The following is a 25,081-nucleotide window of genomic DNA, read 5'->3' on the forward strand; positions in this document are numbered from 1 at the left end:
CTGACAGTGGTGAAGCCCATGCAGAAAAGTGCCACGAACAGGAAGATCTTGTGGTTGGCCGGTGTTATTTGTACTAGACTGTTGGATAGCACAGGACCTTGCTCTGACTTACAAACACCAACATCAGTTCATCCTGCATGTTCTTTATCAAAATCCAGCCTCTGTGGGTAAGCACTGCTGAGAGTCTTCAATAAACAAACAAACAAAAAGATCCAATGGACTAAAATAAGAGGCGTTTCTGACTAAATGCTACTTTCCCTCTAAGAAATGAGGAGCCCGCCCTCTATTTATGTGAGTTGGAACAAGGTATCTGACAGGAAAGTCATGACTCCAACATGGAGTAACTGTTGCAGTCTATTAAAATCCTTTTAAATGGATTTGTCTTTCACTGTAGAAGCCTTTCAGAGCTCATACAACATGAAAATGGATTTGTCTTTCACTGTAGAAGCCTTTCAGAGCTCATACAACATGAATCTCTGCTACATGTTTATAAAAAATAACATGAAGTACTCTTTACATATGCAGAATACAGTAGTTAAAGTTCTTCTGGCATTGTACATTCTTAAACATGCATTTTGCACAGTATTTTGACTCACCAATGGATGGAGTAAATAATGCTCAGCACACATGCCTGGTCCCCAGATAAAAATCTACAGATTCCACCCATACAGATGGGCCCTGCACTTGCATGATGCCTCAAGGACATTTGTAAGATTCTGCATGAGTGCAGATGTCTTCCCTGATCCTCTTGCAAGATCAGAAGACTGGGTCAATGGCCGTGCTCCAGATAATGTCACTATCAACATCTCCAGACATAATCAGATACAGCTACAAGAATAAAGCGGGTCAGAAATGAGCTTCTAAGCTTATGGTACAGCTGCCTTACTCCCCTCTAATTCCCTAAATCCCAGAGCATAGTGAGAATGAAAAAAACACCTTGCTGGTAGAAAAACAGTGCCATGAAGCAGCCAGTGTTCAGATATGGGAAATGATTGTTAGAGTTCAGAAATGTCAAACCTACATCTTTGGGGAATGGCAAGGTGAGAGCTCATTCCCTTATCTCTCAAAACAAAACTGTATGAATGCATCAGGATGTAACTTTTCTGATTGTTTACTTCACATTAAAAACAAGTTTATGCTTGTATACTAGTACTAATGATTTAATAATGCATTAACATCTTAACTCTGCTGTCCAGCCATGGCAGAATTAACTAGGACTTACAATAAATAACACGTTACCAATCACACCCCTATCACGCACCACTTCCTGGCAGGTTTTGCAGTTCCTTTAGCGCAGGAAACAATATGTTTCAGTACAGGATATCAGCAATTCTGTGACTGTGTTGACTACGCAGGAAACTAATTTTCCAAACAGTATGTTATGGATTCAAACCCACTTACATGGAAGCGGGGAGGAGGACACAGTCAGAGAGGCAGGAAAAGCTAAGCCTATATTACCAGAACGCTCCCCACTAAACAGCAACATCTTGAACCAGTATGCCAAGTAGGGCAGGCTGGTTTTAATCATGATGGTCTGCAATTCAGCGTGAGACTCCTTACTAAGTCCTCCATGTCACACTGCTGATTTGCTAGCGGCTTAAGATAGCTGACAGCAGGCTGTACTCTTCCTTTCCAGCATTAGGCCAGATGGCCCGAGTTCACTCCAGCAAGTCAGTTTAGCTGATATGAAAAAAGAAACACTAAGAAGCATTCTTATCACAGCAATGAGACATAGCCAAGCCCTGGAAAGGAAAGGGAACCTGCCTCCTGAAGGATGGAAAGCATTGTTCTGCCATAGTAAATAGCACCAGCTGGGCTCTCAGATGTCTTTCTGTGGGCAGACTGCTGGGGAGAATCCACACTCTAAACATGCCTTGCAATAATCTACCCCAGATGCAAGTAAATGTTTAAATTTTCAACAGCTACTAAATTGCAGTATTTCTTAGACCGCTTGAATATGAGGGAGAATAAAACAGATCGATCCACTTCAGCATCATTGGAAGAAGGAAGAGGAGAGGATTGCAAGCATCACTGGCAGAGCACTCCGTCGCTGCACACAGCTCAGGTGCCTGAGCCCAGGGAGCTGGGTAGCATCAATGTCTCTTGCAAGATTTAGAGTGAATTCACTGGCTCAGTCGTGGCTTGCAGTCCTACATCTCCCAGTCTCCTCAGACATCAGACCCTGGCACTCATTCCTGCGGGCCCTAAAACTAGCACTAAGCCCATTGTTTGCCCAGTATAAATGCCTTTTTCCCCCACATAGAAACTGGTGTTAAAAGTGTCAGCTTTCAGGGATACCTGGTAGTTAAAATGAAACAGAGAACTTCACAAGGCAAGCACAGACAAAGTGCAAGAGAAGAGCAGATAAAATTAATAATTTGCATGCCAAATAGACTTTCGTCCTCTTTCCTTTCTGGGAAAAATGCTTTTGCCAGTGCCTCTTCTAGTCTGAGGGCACCTCTTGGAAGAAGGTAACAACTGTCCTCTAATTTAGTGTAAGATCCCTTTGACCCCCCTCAGACTGGTTTCCAAGAACTGATACTAAGTGTCACAATTTCTGTTTTCCAGAAAAGTTCAGCAATGGAGTCACTGAGCAAATCCTTTGGCAGAGCAGGAAGTCCCAGTACCCACCACTATGCTTTAACCACTATGCACTGCTCCTTCTTCACACCCACACTTGCCCAATTTCAAGCACGTAAATGAAACTTTTGGCAAGACAACACACAAAGTGTGCTAGACAGTTCCACATTTTAACCTTAAATTAAAACAATAAAGCAAAGCTGTTTGCTTGTTAAGGCCCTTACTCTACATAACACTGGACCAAGGACCCTTAACTCTTAATCCTTGGGAAACATATTCTGGTGTAAACAAGAAAGCACTTGAGCTAAACATAGTGGTAGCAGGTACTTTAAGCAGAGTCCAGGACTATCATCTTGATTAGGATACCTGGAGTTTTCTTTTGGCTTTAAGCCATATAAAATGGATGTGATATAACAAGAAAATGATCCAGTTAAAGAGAAAAACATATGAGTAAAACAATGTAAAAACTGAACAGATTAAACATGTTTGAAATAAAAAGTTAAAATTAATTGCTCATCAGTTTGGGTGTTAAAAGAAGAACTGAGCGGGGTCAAGGGTTACAACTTTTATTTATCAATGGAAAGAGCACACATTCCTGAAATAGGGGAGAATAAATAAAAAGACCACATGCGTTTACAGAGACATGATTTGCAAGCAATAGTAACAGAAGTATTACAATCAGATGCATGTTAATTCCTTTGGGGGGAAAAATTACAAGCCATAGCAGCAAAACTCCAGAGGCAGGTAATAAGGAGGCCCCAAGAAACCCAAAGGAAGCAAGAACAGAGGTAAAACCTTTAACAGATGTGTCAGGAAGTTGATAGCTGAACTGCACAGAAAGTCCCAAAACATCTCCCAAATGCCAGTATCTATATACCACATAGGCATCCCTCACAGCAGTGCTGGCAAAGACCCTTACTGGAGGCCTCTCTGACATTGGAGAAAGCTTTATAAGACTCACTTGGAAAGTGATTAAAAATAACCCAAAGAGGATGCAATCCAAGCAACTAGAGATACAAGCCAAAATGCAAATGTGGTGGTGGCTGGATTTTGTGTTTTGTTTTGGTGGGGTTTTTGGTTTGTTTTGAAATCACTGCATATGCACTATAGGAAAAATAAGATTTTTGAAGGGTGGATGACTGTGGTACATGGCATTGTATCAGCACAAAGGATGTAGAGCTGGCAGCTGACAAGTTGTCACGAACAGCAGGCTTGCATTTCTAACACCAAGAGAATAACCAACGTACAGAAATGTAGTAACTCCAAGAAGTTTGTACTGCAGGCCTGTCTCCAATGACTGAAACACCCAAGAGCTACCTCAGCACAAAGAAGCATAGAAAGAAACTGTAACTGGCCATGAGAGAAAAAGCAAGCTGCACCCAGGAGCATATATGTATTTTTTTACTTGCACATGGACAAGTGAATGCATATTAATACTGGAAAGTTATTCTCCCATCTTCAGACAGTGATTCAAAGAAAGATCTTAACATATAAACCATGCAAAGGCTTATGCAATTACTAATTGTAACTTCCTACAAATAGTGAACAAATGATGTGTATATGACAGCATTTGGTAATCAAATGTCTTTGTTCCTATAAACTCTGTAGGAATGTTCCACTAAATCTTACACACAAAACAAAACAACAAAATCAAAAAAACATAGGGTTGTGATGACTAGCAGGGAAGCATTTTGGACAAAGATGGACTTGTTCATTAAACTTGGCAAGTCACAAAGCCCATTCAAATCTTCAGTAGAATACCAGATTGGAGTCAACAAAAAGCTTAGGAAAAGTAAGGTTGAGTTTCTTGTATAAATCTTGGTCAGCTGCTGTCCTAGGCCTATCATATTCTGTGTGCAGATGGCAGAAAATTTCATATAACATCCTGAAGCACAATATAAGCACAGACAAGAAAAGCTGTTCTTGGAAACATGCTACCTAATTAAGATAAACCAGGCTTTGAATCAGCTACTTGAAAAAAGTACACTTTGCCTTAATACCAAGTTGTAGAATGTGTTTAACTGTGTTAGTTCACACAGGCAAAACCACCTGTATCAACAAGCACCTCTAGCCTTAATACAGATACTAAGCAGGAAGTCCAGTTTCTAGAAGAATGCTGCAAGATAAGCTTCTCAGTGACCACCTGAGAATGCTTCTGGAGTCACAGCATGTGAATGCATCTCTTGCCTCAGAAAAGCACGCGGCAGTAAGGCCAGTAGTGCTGCAGACCCCAGTCAGCTGGAGAAGTAGCTTTATACCTGCAGTCCAATACACTTCTCCAGCATCATCTGGGCAAACAGCGAGGCCTGTGATACAGCCTGCCACTGCAAGAGACAACAAATGCAATACAGAATCTTGTGGAGCTCTAATAGCAATTACAATCGTACTGCTGCATGGGTAACAAAATGACCCTACAGCTTGTCACTACAAAGTCATGGTCACCGTTTTCAAGAGAACAAAACCAAGCCGATTTGCAAAGTGTGTCATCTCTAGTTTTCTAAGCTTTAAGTGAAAGTGGTCCCTGAAAAAAATGGTTATTGTCTTAAATGATAACTTAGCATAAGGCATCTGTAAAATAAAAATGGCAAGTTTAAGTTACCATGTGTCATGGTTTAACTCCAGCCAGCAACTAGGCACCATGCAGCCGCTCGCTCACTCCTCCCCCATCCCAGTGGGACAGGGAGGAGAATCAAAAAAACAGAAGTAAAACTCCTGGATTGAGATAAGAACAGTTTAATAACTACAGTAAAACAAAATACAATAACAATAATAAAATATAATAATAATAGTAATGAAAAGGAATATAACAAAAAAAAAGAGAGACATTAGACCCAAGAAAAGACAAGTGATACACAATTCAATTGCTCACCACTCACTGACCAATGCCCAAAGCAGTGATCCACCCCTCCCAGTCAACTCTTCTCCAGTTTCTATACTGAGCATGATGTTCTAAGGTATGGAATACCCTTTTGGCTAGTTCGAGTCAGCTGTCCTGCCTGTGCTCCCTCTCAGCTTCTTGTACACCTGCTTGGTGGCAGAGCATGGAAAACTGAAAAATCCTTAACTTAAGATAAGCACTACTTAGCAACAACTAGAACATCAGTGTGTTATCAACATTATTCTCACACTAAATCCAAAACATAACACTATACCAGCTACCAGAAAGAAAATAAACTCTATCCCAGCTGAAACCAGGACACCACAGTTATATCCTTTACAATAAATGTAATAAACTGGAGGGAGTAAGAAACAATTATGCCCTTGATTTTGCTTACATTTTTTTAAAATGTCAGGGTGGTGGGGTTTCTTTAAGGTACTGACACAGGACTGGTAGTACCATGTAACTGTTAGTATTATTACAGAAATATTAAAAGTAATATTTGTATGCAGCTGAATGTTTAATACATATTGCAGTGAGACAAAAATCTCTGCCTGCTCTCACTGGATATTATGTACCTCCCAAGCTTGTCAAAATTAACTTAGAACCCAGTGTTACAGAAATCTCTAATTATAGCTCAGCAGGGTTTTTAAGACAAATCTATTCATCACCATGTTTGTTCTGTGGAAACGCAAGATATATGTACAGAAACATCTGCCAACCAATGTAGAGAATAATTAATTTTGTATAAATTTAACTTATTTTTATTAAGTTAGGAAATAGCCTTTTTTGAAGGTCATTTCTTCGGTCTTAAAAAATTTAAACCCAAGCCACCTGGTTTTCATTTCCTGGCATATTCCTTCTGTCTCAGCTGCATACTGTGCTAAAAACAAAGGCTCCATTCTTTAATTGAGAATATCAGACGCCTTTAACCTTCATTCTGTTGCTAGTGCCTTGGAATGTGAAAAAGCTAATATACAATATCCTCTTTTATTACCTAAAATAATAAATGGCCAGTTCCATTCCTTTTATCAGCTGGGCTCAAGATCCACAGATCCTTGGAGACTTAGACTTCGACAGAGACAAAAATGTATGGCTTTCAAAGCAAAATCATTGTATTTGAGCACAGTTCTGTTCTACTGTTTTGCATGACAGGCAGGGATTGAAGGTCACTATTTCTGAAGTTACCTAAGAAAAGACTGAAAATAAGTCACCTCAGACCCTTGTCACCCTACAGTGGTTAACAGCCATCACATCTGGTCTCAATCAAAAGCCAGTAATGAACGACAACTAGCCTATTCAAAGGCTTGTTATGATGTATGGTTTTAACATAAAAAACTGGTACAGAGCATTAAGACCAGTGAAAGATGGCATTCTTCAGTGAGAAATGCAAGCTGTCAGAGGAAATGGGGGGGGGGGGGGGGGCGAAAGAGTTGTACAGCTCATTGAATCAGTTTATTAGCCAGCTCAGAGCAGAAGATGATTGCTAATAAAAGCAAAGAAATATTTATCTATCAATGGAAAGGAACACTTGGATATTAAGGTGACTAAACTGTCTCCTACTTGTGAAAGGAACAGGAGATTCAAAGTGAATAAACAAATGGGTGTAGACCCTGGAGAAGATCTTAAAAACAAGCAAACGAACAATCTATCTCTTTTCATCAAGAAAGCAAGCTTTCAGAAAACCTGAAACTCTAATTATGACCACTATCGAGAAGGGAAACAGTAATTGACTTGAGACCCATCAGATACAGCCTTGGGATAAACAGATCAAGCCCATTAATTTACTCCCTGACTTACTCACAATTCATAGAACATTTGTTGCTCTTTTCCCTGCAAATAAAACAACTTAGTCATAACTTCCATAACATTTGGTCTGGGGCTTGCATTAGGAGTGACTGCACATAACTGGATAAGGAAGAGGCACTCCTCACCCAGTGGTGCACTGGATCTCTTAAGCAGGCTTCTGGGAGGTCTTAAGCCAGTGGTTTCAAGGGGTACAACTGGGAGGGGAAGACAGGGAAGGCTGCAGTTTAAATCATGTAGGCCAGAAGGAAAGCCTGCACTAGAGGCCAGGGGCAGCAGAAATCTCTTTCAGCTACTACTGCTGCTCAAGGCTCTCCAGCATGCAGCACCACACTGATGTACTTGGTACTTTGGATCACAGGGATTTTTACCTCTTCCCTTTTTAATCAACTGGCAAATAGTGAGATTCTGCAGTTGGTTCACAGATGTACATTAAATAACAGGCACTCACTTTACTCACACATCAACACTTCCCACATTTAGTGAAGAACCACCAATTTGAAAGCTGTTTCCCATCCCACCCCAGTCTATTAGTAACGAGGGTATTCATTACAGCAGCTTAGAGGGAAAATATGTTGCTTAGCTTGGAGAAAAATATGTAGGAGAATAATCAGTGTGATGCAATGCTGTCTGAAAATTGATTTCACAACAGCCATTGCACCAAAAGGTTTAAGAAAGTGGCCTTCAGAGACCAACTTGTGAAAAATAACCAAGAAAAAACTTGTACCATATAATCTGTGAGTCACATGGATGTAAAATTGATAAGGAAAACACTTTGGTTTGGTTTGTCTGTAAAGCCAGTGAACAGAGTATGCCACACCGATAAGCATTCTTAAGGTTTCCTAGCATTCATTGTTAAGACCATTCTGTTTATTACAACCATATGAAGCTCCAGCCTTTCTTAACATGTTAGAAGCTACTTCATAATGAACCATTTGTCAGAGAGCAGAATTCTTTCAGTGACAAGAACAAAATACTGGAAGTCTTGTTTTCTTAACGTAAGGACTTTTACATGGAATTTTACTTCAAGATCACCACATCCACACTTTGCTGCATAATTCTTTGAAATTCTGTCCAAAAACCTCAAAACTTTATATGCTGGGCAACAAAATTCTCTTCTTATGAAAAAAATGCCACTATTTAAGCAATCTCAGGGTCTCTGAAAAAAGGTAAATTAAGATTTCCCTTATGTCTTTAATAACAATTACCAATGCATTTCAGGGTTATTTGCAAGCCTTTATTTACTAACTTAAACTCCTCAACTCTGTCTTGAGCAGGCACTCGGGCTTGAAGTTCTTCTGCTGTGCTTTGGAATAAGCTTTCCAGCGTTCCCTCTGGAAGTACATCCAAAACAGCATCACAGAAAATCTAGCCTTTCGGTAACCTTCTGGCATCCTGTTTCCTTGTCTTGACAGGAACACCCTGACAAGCTTCATCTGACTCCTACAATGACTCTACTATAGGCTCAAGAAACTGAATGTGAAAAGCCACCGAACAGGCTCCATCTCCACTTTACCTGGCAGAGGAGCAGCCCATGTAGCTCAGGCTGGGCAAGGAAGACCAGTATCAACCTTGCCAGTATAGACAGACATGCACACTCTACTCCCTCATATTTTCCAAAGCAACTTAAGAGTTTGGCAGCGGTATTCTTCAATATCACCCTATATCTGGCATGCTCCAGCCTGAGCAGCAGAAGCAGAGTCAGAATTTTCCAGCAGTGGCTGATTATTCATGCATCCAGGAACTGCTGGAGTTGTAAGTGCAACAAACAGAGGCAGGGAGAATCTCTCTCCAGTACTCTCATTGACACCACAGCTACTGTGCCAAGACATGCAGGAGTGAAAATAAGTCTGATACAGACACAGGGGGAAGTGTACAGGTTTTGGTGCAGAAAATGGAGAGTAGAAAGATGCAGATTAGATAGATGCCATGGAAAAATGGTGTATAAGCAAAGTGGGTACAACTGAATCAGAACAGTAGGAGTGAAGGGGGTATATGTGTGTGAAATTGTACCAAAATAGACGGAGGTATAGAAGCAAAAGAATCCAACTACAAGTGAACTACAAGTGAACTAAAGAAACATTAGGTCATTATCTTTTGCTGCTCTCAGAAAGTAGCTCAGACAAAACACAAAAAAAAATTTCTTCCAATCTTTTAAGATTACCATACCTTAAGGATAACTGCTAGCCTAACCAATTTTCACCCTATTAGCTCAGGCTGTAAAGGGGCATGCTTTGATGGAGAAGTTTAGACTGTAAAGAAATATAGGTATGTAAAACTGTTGCATCCGTTTTTCCATTAAAAATGACAAACTAAAAAATCAGTTACAATCAAGAACATAAAATTGTTAAATCAAATATTCTCAACTAGGAAAAGCCCAAGGCAGTATTGCTTATTGCAGTATGGCTTATGCTCTTAATTCACTGCTGCTTTCCAAATGCATCATTGTAATTGATTTTAAAAAATACATACATAAATCACATACCTTTTTTTTTCCCTACAGGTCCCTCCATCTCATTCCGCATACTGGATGAGCCTGTTCAGAAGAATTGGGGCTGTCAGTCAGGCTTTTGTCCATAGAATTTCTTTTGCAATTCACTGATAAAGTTGGGAGCTGTATGTAAAACCCAAAGGTGGGGGGATGCTGGGAAGGAGCACTTGGTTCCCTTTACAAAGTAACCTAAATAAGGAAGTTGAGACTCTCTGGACATTCAGATTTTATGCTTCTACCTGTATTTACCAAACACCACACAGTAATTCTGTAGCAAGGTAAACTTCTCAGTTGCCAAGCCATGGCATGTCTCCCAGCAGCAAAACAGCAGAAGTAGACCTTTCATTCACTTAGCCTAGTCTATTTTTCTATATTAATGGCACAATTAATTATTCATGAATGGGATTCAGATAGCAGTGACCCAATCTTTCCATTCATTTAAACACTTTGCTCTTTGTTGTCCTGAATCAGAAATCTGCAGGTGAGCACCAGTCACAACCTCCGAGTAAAACTTTCCCCTTCATTAATGATTTTAATTTGTACTGGAAAAGAAACACTTTTGTCTAGAGATAGATGGATGTAATACCAGTATATCTAGATAGTTACTTTACTTCCTTCCCCAAAATGTTTTGCCCTTGGGCAGAACAAAATGGGAGTCAGTATTCTTAGATACTGTCCCCTTAATCTGCCTGTGCTAAATAAAACTTGGTATGGTTGCTAAACAACATCGGCAAAATTCTTTAAGAGCTGCTGTAGGCTCCTAGAAAGTCACATCAAACAGTGTGTGACCCAGAGACAGCCTTTCTAGGTAAGAGTTCCACAGATCCACAGAAGTCTCAGGGAAGAAAAAAGGCCTACTGATGACACTGCACATAAAGAACTGTACTTCAATACTGCTGCTTCAAACCCGATTTCATACCAGATACTCAGGATAGCAAAAAAACCCCAAGGCTAACATTACAGTTCTATGTACAATTCTGTTTCATCAAACAGATCATCTTCCCCTTTCTCTCCTTCTCAGGAAAGAAGAAAAACTGTTTGTATCCTCCTCAAAAAGATTTATGAAAATACTTTTGAGAATTAAAGTGACAAGCTTGAAAGATATAAAAATGAGAACAAGCTGAAGTTGCTCCTCTCCATCTTACTAGAAAATTTTTGCAATTTGACTTGTTTATAAAATAACTGCTTTGCTAGGACATATCTAGAAGTCATGAGCCATCACTCATTCCTACCTGTTTCAGAGCTCTCTTGGCTAGTCTGTCAAAACTCAGTGGTTTTTTTCATCCCTCCACCCTCTCTATTGGCACTTGCTTGGTCCTATCTTGCAGAACTACTGAAGAAATGAAGATGGCAGGCCATCTGTAATACAAACAATACTATTAAATGAGAAAGCACTAGAAACAGACTAGAACGCACATTACTCTCCAAGGGAGCAGTTCAGCAATAAAGACTTCAAGAAGTTCCAGCTGTAGTCACCTAACAAACTTTAGAATAAAGCACATGGCTGAAAAATGTCACATTTTTCATCTCCTAACAAATTAGTACCTTCATAAACAAAAGGGTCCCAAGTTGTTGCACCACCTAACAAAAACTTTGGCCTTGAAAGATAGGGTGGAATTTTCTTATATGCTGAATAGCTAAAGAATCTCACATTTAAGTAAAACAGCAGAGAGAAGTCAGCTAACAACATTGCATTGAACTTGGTAAGATGGAACTTATCACTCAACTTGCATCAAGGAACTCTCAGAACAACATGCCTGATAGCCAGCTACTACCTTTTGTTATCTTAGAAACATACAATAATGTACAATACTACCAGAATGATTTAACCTTGTGTTTTATGTGGTTTACTATCAGTTATCAAGATCTTTTTCTTTTTAGTACACGCACAGAAGTAAAAAAGCAAATGAGGAAATCAAATGCTTTTCTTATCTCAAGCTGAAACATTTCATGTGTCACACACACACACTTAGAAATTGCCTCATCTCAGGCACTGGGGACATTACTTTCCTAGCTCTTTATAGCAACTATAGCACAGCCTATAAATATTATTTGACTTTTTATACAACTATACATGCCAAAAGACATGCTAAATGCAATCTATAGGCATAATTTGTGCAACTGATTTTACACATACCATTTACAATAAACTGCTTAACTTCTGAAAATTTAACAAGCTAATCCATCCCCACAACCAGGATACTGCGGATGAAGCAATAATAACAAGCAGTGAAACACTACTTTTTCCATGAAAATAAACTGCCACTACTACAACCATCAGCCAGACTACAGCTACATTATCGCATGACAAAGATACACACATTAACTACAGTTTGTATGTTTTTCTTATTTATTCAAAAGCTAAGGGATGACAAAAAGGGTTAAAATGTTTTATGCCACCTATTTATTACATGAACAAATACTTAATCCAAAGGGACTCGTTTTACAAGCCCCTCTGTCCAAAAAACACACACAAATTAGTTTTTATACACAAATGTTTATTTCTCAAATAAACTTCCCCTTTAAACACAAGGAATGAAATCTAAATCTTCATAAAGATGAATCCAAAATGAAATCCCTCCAGTACATTGTAATCACTGTTTTCTTGGTCACTACTGGCTTTAACTGTTTAACATCAAAAAACAAGGACATATTTAAAAAAATCATGCTACTGGATTCCTAGCTCTGCCTCTGACCAGCTCTATACTGATCTCCGATATTTTAAAATTTTACATCATCAAATCTGAAGCGTTTAATTGAAGAACAGCTGTGCATTAAACACAAACAACTGAACAAGAAGATTATAAGATGTAATCAAGTTCATAACGAATATAGGTGTTCTTTTCATCGTTATAGATTCTTGGGTAATGTGCTATCAGAGCATCCTGTGATCCGATGTAGATCGAATTATAAATCTTCCAATAAACATCTCTGACTTTCCTGGCAGGGTGAAACAAACCCTAGAAAACAGAACAGAACAAAATTTATTAAAAGCTTAAGGTCTACATGTCTGTTATTGAATTTAATCAAGTTTTGCACAATAGGCATTTTAAAAAGCAATTATAGTAACTAACACCACTTATAACAAAGAAGGTACACCAAAATGTGTCATTCAAAATTTTTGTGACTATCTAAACTAGCAAGTAGTAACAAAGTATTATTTAGAGACAAATCTTCTTATCTTTTTTTTCTGCACGGAGAAATTCCACCAAATATATTTCTAGTTACGTATTCTTCTTTTAGAATAAAAATGAAAACCTGCTGCAGTATATTTGGTTGGAACTGAGTCTTATCTTTGGCTCTGCTAATTGTTATTTGTGCAGAGCGTGCTAGATAGGAATACATGAGATAAGCTATTATTAAACCTAAAAAACTTAGCAGAATGTGAAAGCTCTAGAAAAAACAGTTCTATATAATAAGAACATACAAGTATTTGTAAAAAACCCAAACTGTGCAAAAGACTTTTCACCTTCGTACTGATGTCAATATCTTTATGCTGAGATCTCCCACTTAAAAAAAAAAAACCACAGTGAAATTCCATATCTGCAAATAATTAATCAAATGCTGTCACATCTTCTCTACATTGACCTGCGTTACATTCATCCTTGCTTCCCACCTGTTATGTGAGTTTAGATTCTATAGTCAATGCACCAAGAACTGTTATGTGCAATTACACAGAAAAGGAGCCTTCAGATTTTACTGCCACATACACATTTACAGAAGCTGAACTGACTAGTGTTGATATAATGGTATAAATTCTGATCAAAGCACTGCTTTCTAGTGCTTCACTCTTACGCAGTTCTAACTGTTTTTCTTGACTAATGACAAATAATGTTGATTTAATATTACACCTATCCTGTCATGTATCTCACCTGTTACTTGTTCTCATAACCCCTTGCACTATTAATTTATTCCCCAGTCATTAGTGTCCTCCAAATTTGTGAGATGCTTCCATTTTACAAGTCAGAGTGCCAGGCTATTTTAGCCAATTTATATTCTAAGTTAACCTGCTACTTCTATGCAAGTTCCTCAGCGTAATCAGCTATCTCACTATACCAAAATCTCTGTCCATTGCATATTTCAATTACTGAAGTTCTTGGTACAGAATGCCATGTTTAAAGAATAGTTTAAAGAGACAAAGCACCACACTGTTCTCCTTTGCTGGAAATCTTCAGTTGACTTTTTTGTCTCCTGGAAAGAAGTCCTGCCTGATAATTACTGTCTCTGCTATCCCAGCATACACAAGGACATACCTGTAAACAATACTGCAACATTCTGCAGGGACCAATAGCAACTCTGAGGCCCTCCAGAGCCCCCATAACTGCCTGAATGACGTGCGGAGAGGTTTCAAACACATTAGGCCATACGTAATTTAACAAATGATTAAGAGAATCTTCACAGCCAAACCCATAGACACCAAGAGACATATGTTGCACCACAGCACTAGCTGTTTGTCTGTGTACAAGGTCCCTGGAAAGAGAACAATGGTCTGTTAATAAATTAGAAGCAACATGAGTGGGCAAGCATAACATTCCTTTTCAATAAAGCTTTTTTTTGAAAGCACTAATATACCCTTTTAACCCATATTTACTGACAGCAAGAGGCAGAGTAACAAAAATCAGAAAACTGAAAAAAGACGGAATTTTCTGACAAATTACTGCACTCTAATTCCACAGCAAAAGTACTAACAGACATTATCAAAAGCAGTTTGAACATAAGAAGTCTTGACTCACTTAAAATGTTTGTATCATTTTAATCTTCAAAAGTATTAGTAAAATAGAAGTATATAATCTGAATTATTTGCAGACAATGGCTTCCAAATTATGCTGGTCACTTAACTTCTTTAGCAAACAAGGACAATATGCATATTTGCTATCATTAGACCCAGCTATATATACTTAAAATACATGACTATGGCTAACTGTACCCTAGATAGAAAGAAGTGCACTCACCTGTCCATTAAAGCATCTTCAAGCAATGGCGTAACAGCATAAATGTAATCTTTTCCCATCTCTCCAATATATTCAAACAGGAAAGAAAGAGATTTTAACACACCATTCTGGACGTTCAGTTCTGGAACTCTGTATTCATTCATGAGTGCAGGCAGCACTGTGAAAGGTGAGCACGTTTCAGCTACAATAGCAATTGCTACCGTAGTACATACTCTGTTCTGCCTTTCCTGCACTTTTAAGTTATTTAGCAGTGTAGCCAATACATCGTGAGGTCTGGAAGAGATAACATGTGCATCCATGTCAATAGATTCAGTGAAGATTTGGATAAAATTAGTTGAGTTTCAAACAGCAAGTGACAGAAAAGCGTGGCTTAGCCCTTAAAAAAAAGATTAAGTGACTGGGAAGCAACATAAGTCACGAAACTACAGAACAGCTTAAGCAACTGCATGATCTTATTTTTATAACCAACATTTTTACTTTCTCTAGACATAGCTTTTTTCCTGCCTTCTGTTCTGCCTCTTGTAAACTCTGGAGGTTAGCAGTAGCATCCCCACTATTACTCTGATCCCACAGGTAATTACAAACTTGTATAAAATCATGCTCATTGACAGGCTAGGCAATATCCTGTATAGTTAAGTGCAGTTACAGCACTCCTTGGTTACTTGCTGTATCTGCATTAAGTCAGTGATCGGTCACTTATTTAAGAATTCCCATAAAGATGGGAATTGTGCTTCATTCTATGATTTGCTGACTTGCAGTATCACCTTAGTGGCAAAAAATCCTTTGCAAATCAATAAAAGTATTGATAGAAGAGAAGAAATAGAAGAGAGATTGAGTATTTAAAGGAGAATTCATGAAAGAATACGAAGTGGGTCTGAATGCATATCAATGTCAAAATTCATGAGACAAACAGCTCTTATTACCAAACTAGACTCTAACTTTGCTAGCCTACAAATTTAGTCCAGAAGTGCAGCACACTACATTAATGAAAAATAGGTGACTGTATTCTCCTTCTACAAAATTAGTAAAACCAAGTCCACATATCTAATATATTTATGTCTAGAGAAGTTTGAATATTTCTCACTAGAAAACTCACAATCATCACTATGGTAGGTAACTGTGTATAGAAGTGGATAAGCATTAAACCAACTCACCCAATAGCTTTTGCAATATAACCAAAAGTGTTCACTGTGGCTCTTCGGATAGCTTTCTTGTGAGCTTTTAGTAATTCAAGCAGTTCAAAGCAGATCCTCATCCATTCTCTTGCAGAAACATATTCTGCACCTCTGAAAAAGAATAAAAGTGGGTTACCTCTTCAGTGATGTTAGAAGTTTTTAAATAAAACTACATAAATTGCAGCACCTATTCATTTGCTATCAACAGAGGGATACTGCTTAAGCAATTTCCTTAACTAGGTATCTGTTAACATTAGGCCTTCACTGGTTAACAGTGTACTAAAAAATTTTATATTGTGTGCATTCGAAGTTTGCATAAGTGGACAACATACTACTTACAAAGTGTTTGGAAAAGTATATAATCACAATATGTTCAACAGAGCATCTGCTAAATATCTCATCTTAAGCTTTACGAACAACTTCAGAAATATCAACAGATAAGACAATAAATACCCAAATTCCAAACATGATACTCAACTTCAGCTTTTGCTACAATAATTGCCCACACAGAGGATCAAATTTTTTATCATTAGTCAGCTTACCGGTCTGCAATGCGCCCAACAAGATCAATACAATTTTCCTGTACTTTCTCATGTCTGTTCTTCAAAATAGGTGTAAGCCGTGGCAGCAGATCTTTGATTGGTGGTGTCATCTTGTGCATGCCTATTGAATATAAAGAGGCATAGTTTTATAATGCCTTTTCTTTTCGCTCTTGAACAGGAACGTATTGAATACACAAACATACCTATAACATTCACAATAGCCTTAAGTGCTCCGAGTATGCTGCCCAGTACTTCAGGATATTCTTCACCCAGGTACTCATACAACACCACACCCAAGTGTCCCATCAGTTTTTCCTACAACCAAGTAAAAAGATTTATAAGTTGGTTGGTCTTTTTTTCCCTCTCACTACTATAACATATTGTGCTGGTTTGGGCTGGGACAGAGTTTTCTTCATAGCAGCTAATATGGGGCTATGTTTTGGATTTTTGCTGAAAACAGCGTTGATCACACAGATGTTTTCAATACTGCTGGGCAGTGCTTACACAAAACCGAGGTCTCTTCTGCTTCTCACCTCACCTCACCAGCAAGTAGGTTGGGGGGCACAAGTAGTTGGGAGGGGACACAGCTGGGACAGCTGACCCCAACTGACCAAAGGGATATCCCACACCATATGACATGTTCAGCATATAAAGCTGGGGGAAGAAAAGGGAAAAGGGGGGAGGGGGATGTTTGGAGCAATGGCATTTGTCTTCCCAAGTACACGTTACACGTGGTGGAGGCCTGCTTTCCTGGAGATGGCTGAACACCTGCCTGCCCGTGGGAAGTAGTGAATGAATGCCTTGTTTTGCTTTCCTTGCATGTGCAGCTTTTGCTTTACCTGTTAAACTGCCTTTATCTCAACCCACGAGTTTTCTCACTTTTACTCTTCCAATTCTCTCCCTCACCCCAATGCAGGGGAGAGTGAGCTAGCAGCTGTGTAGTGCTTCGTTGCCAGCTAGGGTTAAACCACGACACATACAACAGTGAATTTGGAGAATTCAATACAATACCTCTTGACAAGTCTTCATGACAACTGCAGTACGAGAGATCAGGTCAGCAGCCTGCTGCCTAACTTTAGCTGATTTGTTGTTCAAACGCCACAAAACTGTACCACAGATTTGTGGCAAGTAGGGTTTAACTCTTTTGCCTAGAGCATTAACCACTGTGCCAAAACCATTCAGCATCACAGAATCCTGAGTGTAAAAACAACAAAAGAAAAATCAGACCAACAGCAACACCACATTTTAATTAAACTTGACATCATCTAAAACTGCTATTAAAATGCTAACGTTCCAGAGCTTGTTTCTGGGTTTCATTGATCAGAGTGCTGACACCCAAAAAAGGATTCTAAAAATCTAACTTAGAAGCATACAGTTCTGTATAACTAACAGTGAGCTAGCTTACAATTAAAGTGAACCAAATACTAAACACGCTTGGCCATACCTCTGTGGTCTGTTCCTGAAAGGCGTACAAGATACCATCAATAAGTTGTTCTTCCAGCTTATGATCAATGTCTGCTGCCCCCAGATTTCCCATTATCTTCTCAATTGTTTCCATGACCATTTTTCTGTACTGTTCAGCCTCATCTTTCAGATCATCCACAATTCTAGAAATAATTTCTGCTGCTCCAACTTTATTTGCCAGCTCCACAGTTGTATCAACCAACTGAAATATACAAACGTTAAGTAAGCAAGCATTGTTAAAATCCACTTCCTACATCTTGAAAATAAATTTCCCTAGTCAGACAAGAAACAGCATCATGCATGTTAAGCCCACTATAAACAACTGTTCCGACCTTTATAAATCATCCAATGTTTTAAACACCACAAATGGGGTAACTGCCCCACCTTACAACTGATACAGACTCATATTCACAGATGTAAAATGTCTTGATAGCCTCCTAAGAACCTGTGAATCTTCTAGCTATGCAACTTCTAAATCACTAGTCCAAAAAAAATTCAGTTTCAGGACACAAAATTAAGCATCTAGCCTGAATGAACACTCCAACGTGGATTTTGTTCTACTGTAAATAATTTTCCAACTAAAAAACCCAAAATACCTGTCTGTAATTTCTTCTGTCCAATGCCATTCTGTGCTGCCAAAAGTGTTTGAAAAACGGTGGCAAGATTTCTGTTTTAATGTAGTTCGCTTCAACACCATCTGTACCACAACACTGCTTTACCACCTGACAGGAAATAAAAATTCAACCATTTTAATTCTGCGTAGGGTTTGGGGTTTTGGGATGGGGTGGGGTTCTTTTTGGTTTGGGGTTTTTTAGTGTTTTAAGAAAAGGAAAGACATACATATTCAATATTAATGCAAAACAATCATTCTGACATACCTTCAACACAATCTTTTTCATCTCTTCATCAGGAGACTGGAACTCTCTGATAAGGATTAGCATGACTTCTCTGGTATAATAGTTTGCATACTCAGCATCCATGAGTGGAATCAGGTAACCAATAGCCTTCAAAAAGGCAGCCAAACCCTATTTAAATGCAGAAATATGTCTCTAATGAGTTATAGAAGATATACATCCATTTCAGTTCAAACTAAAGAATGTATTTTATATATACCTTTCCTCTGTGTTGACGTATACCCTTCCATAAAGGCTTCAGAACAGAATCAAATGACTCAATACCATAGGGAGTAGCTGCCTCAGCCAAAGCAGCAATAGCCAAAGCACTGATGGTGCGAACTTTCTGCTGCTCATCCACCAGACCTGCAATAGAATAATGTTTAGTGCCTCTTCTTGTACCTCCTGTGACTTAAGTTCAAAACAGCAAATAGAGGGGCAGTATAAAAGGGATTAGCTTATTTTCAGGAAAACTGAACCACTAATCCTCTTTCAGAGTCAGCTGAACCATTTCTCAGTCTCAAAAGAACACACAAAACAAGGACCTTACTACCACTGTGCCTCACTGGGATATGAAAAAATTTCCAAATATGAAGTGAATAAAAAAATCTTGCATGGGAAAGTAGAACTCACCATGTTCAATAATCTCAACCAAGCTCCTGAGATGAGGCAAGATGGCACAACCCATAAGAATAGCAATCTGCTGTACAATCTTGATGCCAGTATGCCTAGCCTGCCACGATTTTTTGCTTTTACAGACAGCTTTCAAGAAGGGTAACAGTGAAGGAATGCCCAAAGCAGAGGCAACGACAGCAAAGGCCCGAGCTGTTGTATTTCGGACATATTCATCCATATTATCAATATCAGGTCGCATTGTGGAGATCATTGTTGCCAAACCAGCAGCCTGAAGGAAAAACATACAGAAGATACCAACTGGATTTATGAACAGCACAGTTAATCCTTCTGCCATGCCTATAAACATGCAGCTATATGTAAGCTAACTCAGTGCCTTAATGAAGGATGGAACTTTACCTTAGCCAAGTTTGAAATAATTTCTCTGCCTTCCACTCTAGCATAGTAGTCTTCATCAATTAGCAGTGGTTCAATGACAACAAGAATCTGAAAAAGATGAAAAAATTAATATTTCCTTTCAGTAATACTTTTAATAGTATTTCTGGCCCTACTATATATCATGAAACAGAGATGATTCCATGGATCCAAGCTTAAAGCTTTATGATGACCGAAAAACTTTAAATTTATTATGCTCTTTTTACAGCTATTTGTCTCTAAAGGACCTGGCTCAGAGATGCTATCTAGATCAGATAAGATCCCCTTCCCACCCCCAAGTGTGCATATATCATTTTTACATCATGCCTTAATACTATAAATCCCACACTTTGATCAAATTACAAGAACTTAGAAGTTTGGCTTAAGAAGAAATATGGAAGTCAATTATGTTAAAAAAAACATGGTACCATCCTCTTCTGAGATGCAAATAAGATATACACTTCTCCCAGCAATGATCAGAAAAAAGCAAATAAAAGATGAAATAGTAAACTGCAATACACCTTGTGTACATATGGTCGGACCAAGTCATCCAGTTTGTAAAGAATTCTGTCGATGACTTTGACAAGCAAGTGACGCTCCTGATCTTCGAGAGTTGGTGACATCAGCAGAGGCAGAATCTGATTAAACAACGGCCCTGCTCCAAATTCCCGAGCTTTATCAGTAATTTGTCGCAATGCAGCCTAAACAAAACCAAAGAGCCTATCAGTTAAACTAAGGAAACGACACTGAACAATTACAAAACAGGTGGATAGTAACCAAGTTAAAATGTAATTCACTAATCATGGGCTTCAAAATACTTGCTCCTACCACTGCAAAACTCTACTTCAAACAATTCTATACTGACATAAAATTTGTTTAAGAACAAATGTGTTAAGAGAAGCACTCTGATATTAGCTCCCAGATGTTCAATTTTCAAGAAAAGCATGCTCCTGGTCTAATAATAAGAAAGGCTCCATCTGAAAATTAGCTTATACAGCACTCACTTGCCTCTAGGCAGCTTGGTGCTATGGTTAGTTTAGAGCAACACTGTGCAGAAAAGACTGCTAACGTTGCATAATGTGTAAGGCTGAAACTTAACTAGGAGCTACACTACTAATTTAAGTGTAAGAGGCAAAATCCAGAAAATTTCAAAGCCCTGTAAGCAAAACACACTATAAATCCAGTTTGTCATAATTGTTAAAAAAAAAATTTATATAAGCCATGTACTATTTAGTGACTGACATTACTGTACAAAGAGCAGCAACACTAGATTACATCAAATGACAAACAAAAAGCCATGCAGATACAGTAGAGGAAGAAAGCACTAAACAGATATCAAAGTTTAGGAGATTATCTTCAAGAGAATCCCACAGACAACTGAAACTACACCTAAAAACAAATGCAGATTTTTGAAAAATGGAATTACATAAATGCATCTGAAAATTCATCTTACCTTTCTCATGGGAGGTGTGCCATTCTTTATTTTCAGAAGTAATTTCATTATTTTTCTCTCCTTCTGTTCTTCAGGACTCAAAGTTGATTCATCAACATCAACCTACAAGTAATTCCAAACAAATAAACAAGCATTGCTACATATTCAAAAGAAACCAGGAAATTTTAATCAGCATGAGTGAAGTCTCATTTACCAGCAGTTTATCGAAGTACTGGATATCATCTGGTTTTAGGAATGGAAGATTGCCAGATGGCTGGTCATTAACACTCTTCATAGTCCGGTCTTCTGTCTGCATGTGGAATCCAGTCATACCACCCAAAGGTGTTGGAGTTGCTGTAAGCTTACGTGCTGGAGTGCGAATAGGTACATAACCAGCTGGCGGGGGAAGAACCTACAGAAGAACGAACAAAATTTATCTTATCACAACAGATACAAAAAGAGGAAGGCATCAAATACAAAACATTACTAAACTTATATATTCCATTTTATTTGTTTGGGGATTTGTGTAAGTGTTATTGCATACATTAGATCCCATGTTAGCAATACCAACAAAATTCACCATGACAGTTTGTATTCGTGCTTATCCTGTATTGATGATACTTCAGAAGAAAGTTCACTTCCACTGCTGAGAGATTGGATAATAAACTTTGAAGTGTCTCTACAAAGCATTAAAACAGTACTTCGGTATCTGCATCAACAGAGAGTACTTGCTGACTTTGCATTTGTGACTCTCCCATGTTTTTCTACATCTGGACTTAATATTTTTATCAGCCCATTCAGAGCTCATTTCTGACCTTGACAGGCATTCGCAACATTGAGAAGCACAATAACAGCTAGCCTTTGAGATCATCTTTAGCTCTCCCTTTCTAATGGATTTACAATAAATCAGCAACCAAATCAAACAAACGTCTACAATCAATAATCAATACTTACCGTGAAACATTCTACTTCTGGGACAACTTGGTTTAAAAAAAAAAAATCAATCTGCCCTGGCAGAAAAAAAACCAACATCATGGTCTGATGTATTTTAATCCAGATGAATTACCTTATATCCTTCTGGAAACATAGCATCTAATTCTTCATCAGAAAGTGGTCTGTTTCTCTCATCAATTTCCCTTTCCCAACGCCAAGCCTGCAGCTGCTCAGGAGTCATGCTCATGATATGACCTATATTAAAATTAAAAAAATAAAAAAAATTAAAAAAAGATTAAAAAAATATTTTGTATGCAGAAGATGACTTGTTTACTTAACCTTTAAGTGCTCTCAAACCAAAGTTTCCATAGCACTTGAAATCTGTAGCTAGTAAGATATCAAACTTTTAGAGGGCTTTTCATCAATTTTTAACAACTAAATTAAACAGGAACAGACACCTTAGCCTCGATTCCCCCTCCAGAACTAAGTTGCTGTGGGCATTAAAAATGGCGAACTGAGCATATACTGACTGCTTTCATACAGGCAGGAGAACATTTTAGGCAGAAGTCTATTTCAAAATACAATATAAAGGTAAGTGCTTCATTTCAACAGAAGAAAGTGACACCTTAAAAAATGGACTGGGCTTACCTGGTGTAGGAGTTGCCATGTTCATAGCTGGTGTACCAATGGGTGTTTTGCCAGGCGTCAGAACAGGAGTGCTGCCACCCATCTGGCTAGCAGGTGTTTCATCCCACCGGGACTTTCTCTTACTTGCTCCTGGAGTTGGTGTCTCACCAATGGAGTCACCACCTCTATCTGTACGAGGTGTCTCAGCCCATCCACTGCCATGTCCCGGAGTATCTAAGGAAAAACAAAACAATTTTTGCAGAAAGCTGAACAGTATATACTCAAACTATAGTATCAACAGCCAAACCCATTTTCAGTATCTCATCCTCATGTCTACACAAATCAACAAGTATCAAATAAACAAATACACTAGACAAAAAACAAAAACTAGTTTGGTGAATATTGAAAAAAAACAGGCATTACACTAAAAACATCCAACAGAGAACTTCATTTTACAAAAAAAACATGTCATCTACTTGCTGAATCTTAGCATAAATAGATAAATTCTAAAAAATACAAAAGAATTCAGATATTCTAGAAAGTGGACAAAGTTCAATTGGACAAAGTATTGGACAAATACTCCACATATTCCCTTAGTAAAAGCATTAAAGAACAACAGTGTTTCACTGTTCCCTGACACACGAACCCAATTCAAATTAAGCAGGTGAGAAAATGCTTCCAAAACTTGTTTTAAAGGTAACCTCTTCAAAAAAAAAAATTAAACAGTTCAAAACTAACACACACAAATGTATCACAAAAAGCAATTCAACATAACTCTGTTACTACGTCCTTTACGCATTAAAATCCCAACCTGCAGCCGTCACTAGATATACCACAAAACTTTGATTCAATTTTTGAGCCAAGGTGCTTTCACAGATGTGAGTTAAGCTTACAGGCAGAACTCAAAGCTACAAACTCGGACAAAAACATCACTTCACATCAACCACTAGATGTCAGAATATAATTACTTCTTACCTGACTTCTGAACCTACTCTTGACTTAATGTGAAAAACTCCTATATAATTAACCATTCAAAATTTATTATGTGCTTTCCAGTTCACTGTAAATACCTCTTTCTGTTTTAGGTGTTTCATCCCATCTATTTTTACGTGCACTGGAAGTGGCACCTCCATGGCCTGGTGTTGCATGACCAGGCGTGTCCCGCCCGGGTGTTGCAGCTCCTGCTGGTGTGTGACTGGGAGTCGGATCCCATATTTTTGAGCCTGGGGTGGCACCAGGTGTTTCACTACCCTTTGCACGGCCTGGAGTTTCATCCCATCGCAAAGATGGTGTATGTCCAGGTGTCTATATAATACAAAAACAGAAATATTAATCTCTCTCATACTGTACAGTAAAATACTGCTTGTTACTCTTTTATAGTAGAGTAAGAAACTTCTGAAATTCAAGAGGATTAGCATTAATAACGTCTTCTCTAGATAAGCTGATGAACACTAGGATTATTACCTCCGCTTGATCCCAACTGGATAATTTTTTAGGTGTAGCACCAGGAGTCTGATCAGCTGTCTGATCCCAACGCCGTTTGCGTTTTGAAGGTGGCTGAGATGCGGCTCCATTGACGACTTTAAGCTCTCCAGCTTTAGCTTTTTCAGCTAGTTGTTGCCTAATTTCCCTCTATTCAAGGGCACAAAAAGACAAACATAAGAAACAGAATTTTTTTTTTTTCAGAAAGCCTCTTCAGATTGTACCTCTAAAAGAGATTTTTCAGCTGTATCGTATCTTTTTATCCTATTTTTTAAGATTTTGCTCAAATAACACACAATTAGCTACTGTTTAATTTCAAGTTCATTCGCTTTTCAATTTCTTCTATACTGACAGAGCAGCTATGTGTTTGGAGGGGCTGTTTTTAAATTGATTTCTTATAAAGGCCACTATTACAACAAATGCAAACGCATGAAGAATTTTGAGTGCTATCAGCTTCTGTCACCTATATGTATGCCTTAAAATCATTACACATCTGTTTCAAACAAGTTCCACTTCAGTAAATTAAAGGTGGAGGAGTTACAAAATGTGTTCATTTGAGTTACATCCCACGACATAAAAAAGCCATGAAGTTCTCATTTAAAATTCTGAGATGACACTCTTAAAACAGCACACTAACCCAGACTGTTTTTCACTTATCAATGGATCCATAAACAGCAAGATTGTCAAAATTATGAACTAATTCCTCAATTAAGGTAAGTCAAGTAGGGTAAAAGAATGTAAATCTACAGAGGTCACTGGAACTACAAGATCTTGCTCCA

At 38.3% G+C, this 25,081-nt stretch overlaps 1 protein-coding gene across 2 annotated transcripts in view; it reads right to left on the reverse strand.

Annotated features, from left to right (window-relative positions):
- Positions 1-25,081, reverse strand: part of LOC126053268 (splicing factor 3B subunit 1) — a 647,576-nt gene that overhangs the window by 609,638 nt on the left and 12,857 nt on the right. The window contains exons 6-25 of one of the 2 annotated variants that reach the window (XM_049791742.1): positions 24,285-24,452; positions 23,891-24,125; positions 22,842-23,054; positions 22,327-22,448; positions 21,475-21,672; positions 21,282-21,383; positions 20,350-20,529; positions 19,814-19,900; positions 19,415-19,685; positions 19,002-19,147; positions 18,767-18,913; positions 18,485-18,610; positions 17,869-18,090; positions 17,436-17,618; positions 16,628-16,739; positions 16,425-16,545; positions 15,862-15,993; positions 14,708-14,980; positions 14,009-14,225; positions 12,083-12,715 (exon numbers count right to left, since the gene is read on the reverse strand). In XM_049791742.1, the coding sequence (XP_049647699.1) occupies positions 12,557-12,715; positions 14,009-14,225; positions 14,708-14,980; positions 15,862-15,993; positions 16,425-16,545; positions 16,628-16,739; positions 17,436-17,618; positions 17,869-18,090; positions 18,485-18,610; positions 18,767-18,913; positions 19,002-19,147; positions 19,415-19,685; positions 19,814-19,900; positions 20,350-20,529; positions 21,282-21,383; positions 21,475-21,672; positions 22,327-22,448; positions 22,842-23,054; positions 23,891-24,125; positions 24,285-24,452 (3,414 nt within the window). In that variant the 3' untranslated portion in view covers positions 12,083-12,556. Of the gene's footprint in view, positions 1-12,082; positions 12,716-14,008; positions 14,226-14,707; positions 14,981-15,861; positions 15,994-16,424; positions 16,546-16,627; positions 16,740-17,434; positions 17,619-17,868; positions 18,091-18,484; positions 18,611-18,766; positions 18,914-19,001; positions 19,148-19,414; positions 19,686-19,813; positions 19,901-20,349; positions 20,530-21,281; positions 21,384-21,474; positions 21,673-22,326; positions 22,449-22,841; positions 23,055-23,890; positions 24,126-24,284; positions 24,453-25,081 lie in introns of those variants that run through there. The other variant, XM_049790888.1, reaches the window with a different exon arrangement.

This window comes from Accipiter gentilis, chromosome 1 (genome assembly GCF_929443795.1).
Source record: "Accipiter gentilis chromosome 1, bAccGen1.1, whole genome shotgun sequence".
NCBI classification, from domain to species: Eukaryota; Metazoa; Chordata; class Aves; order Accipitriformes; family Accipitridae; genus Astur; species Astur gentilis.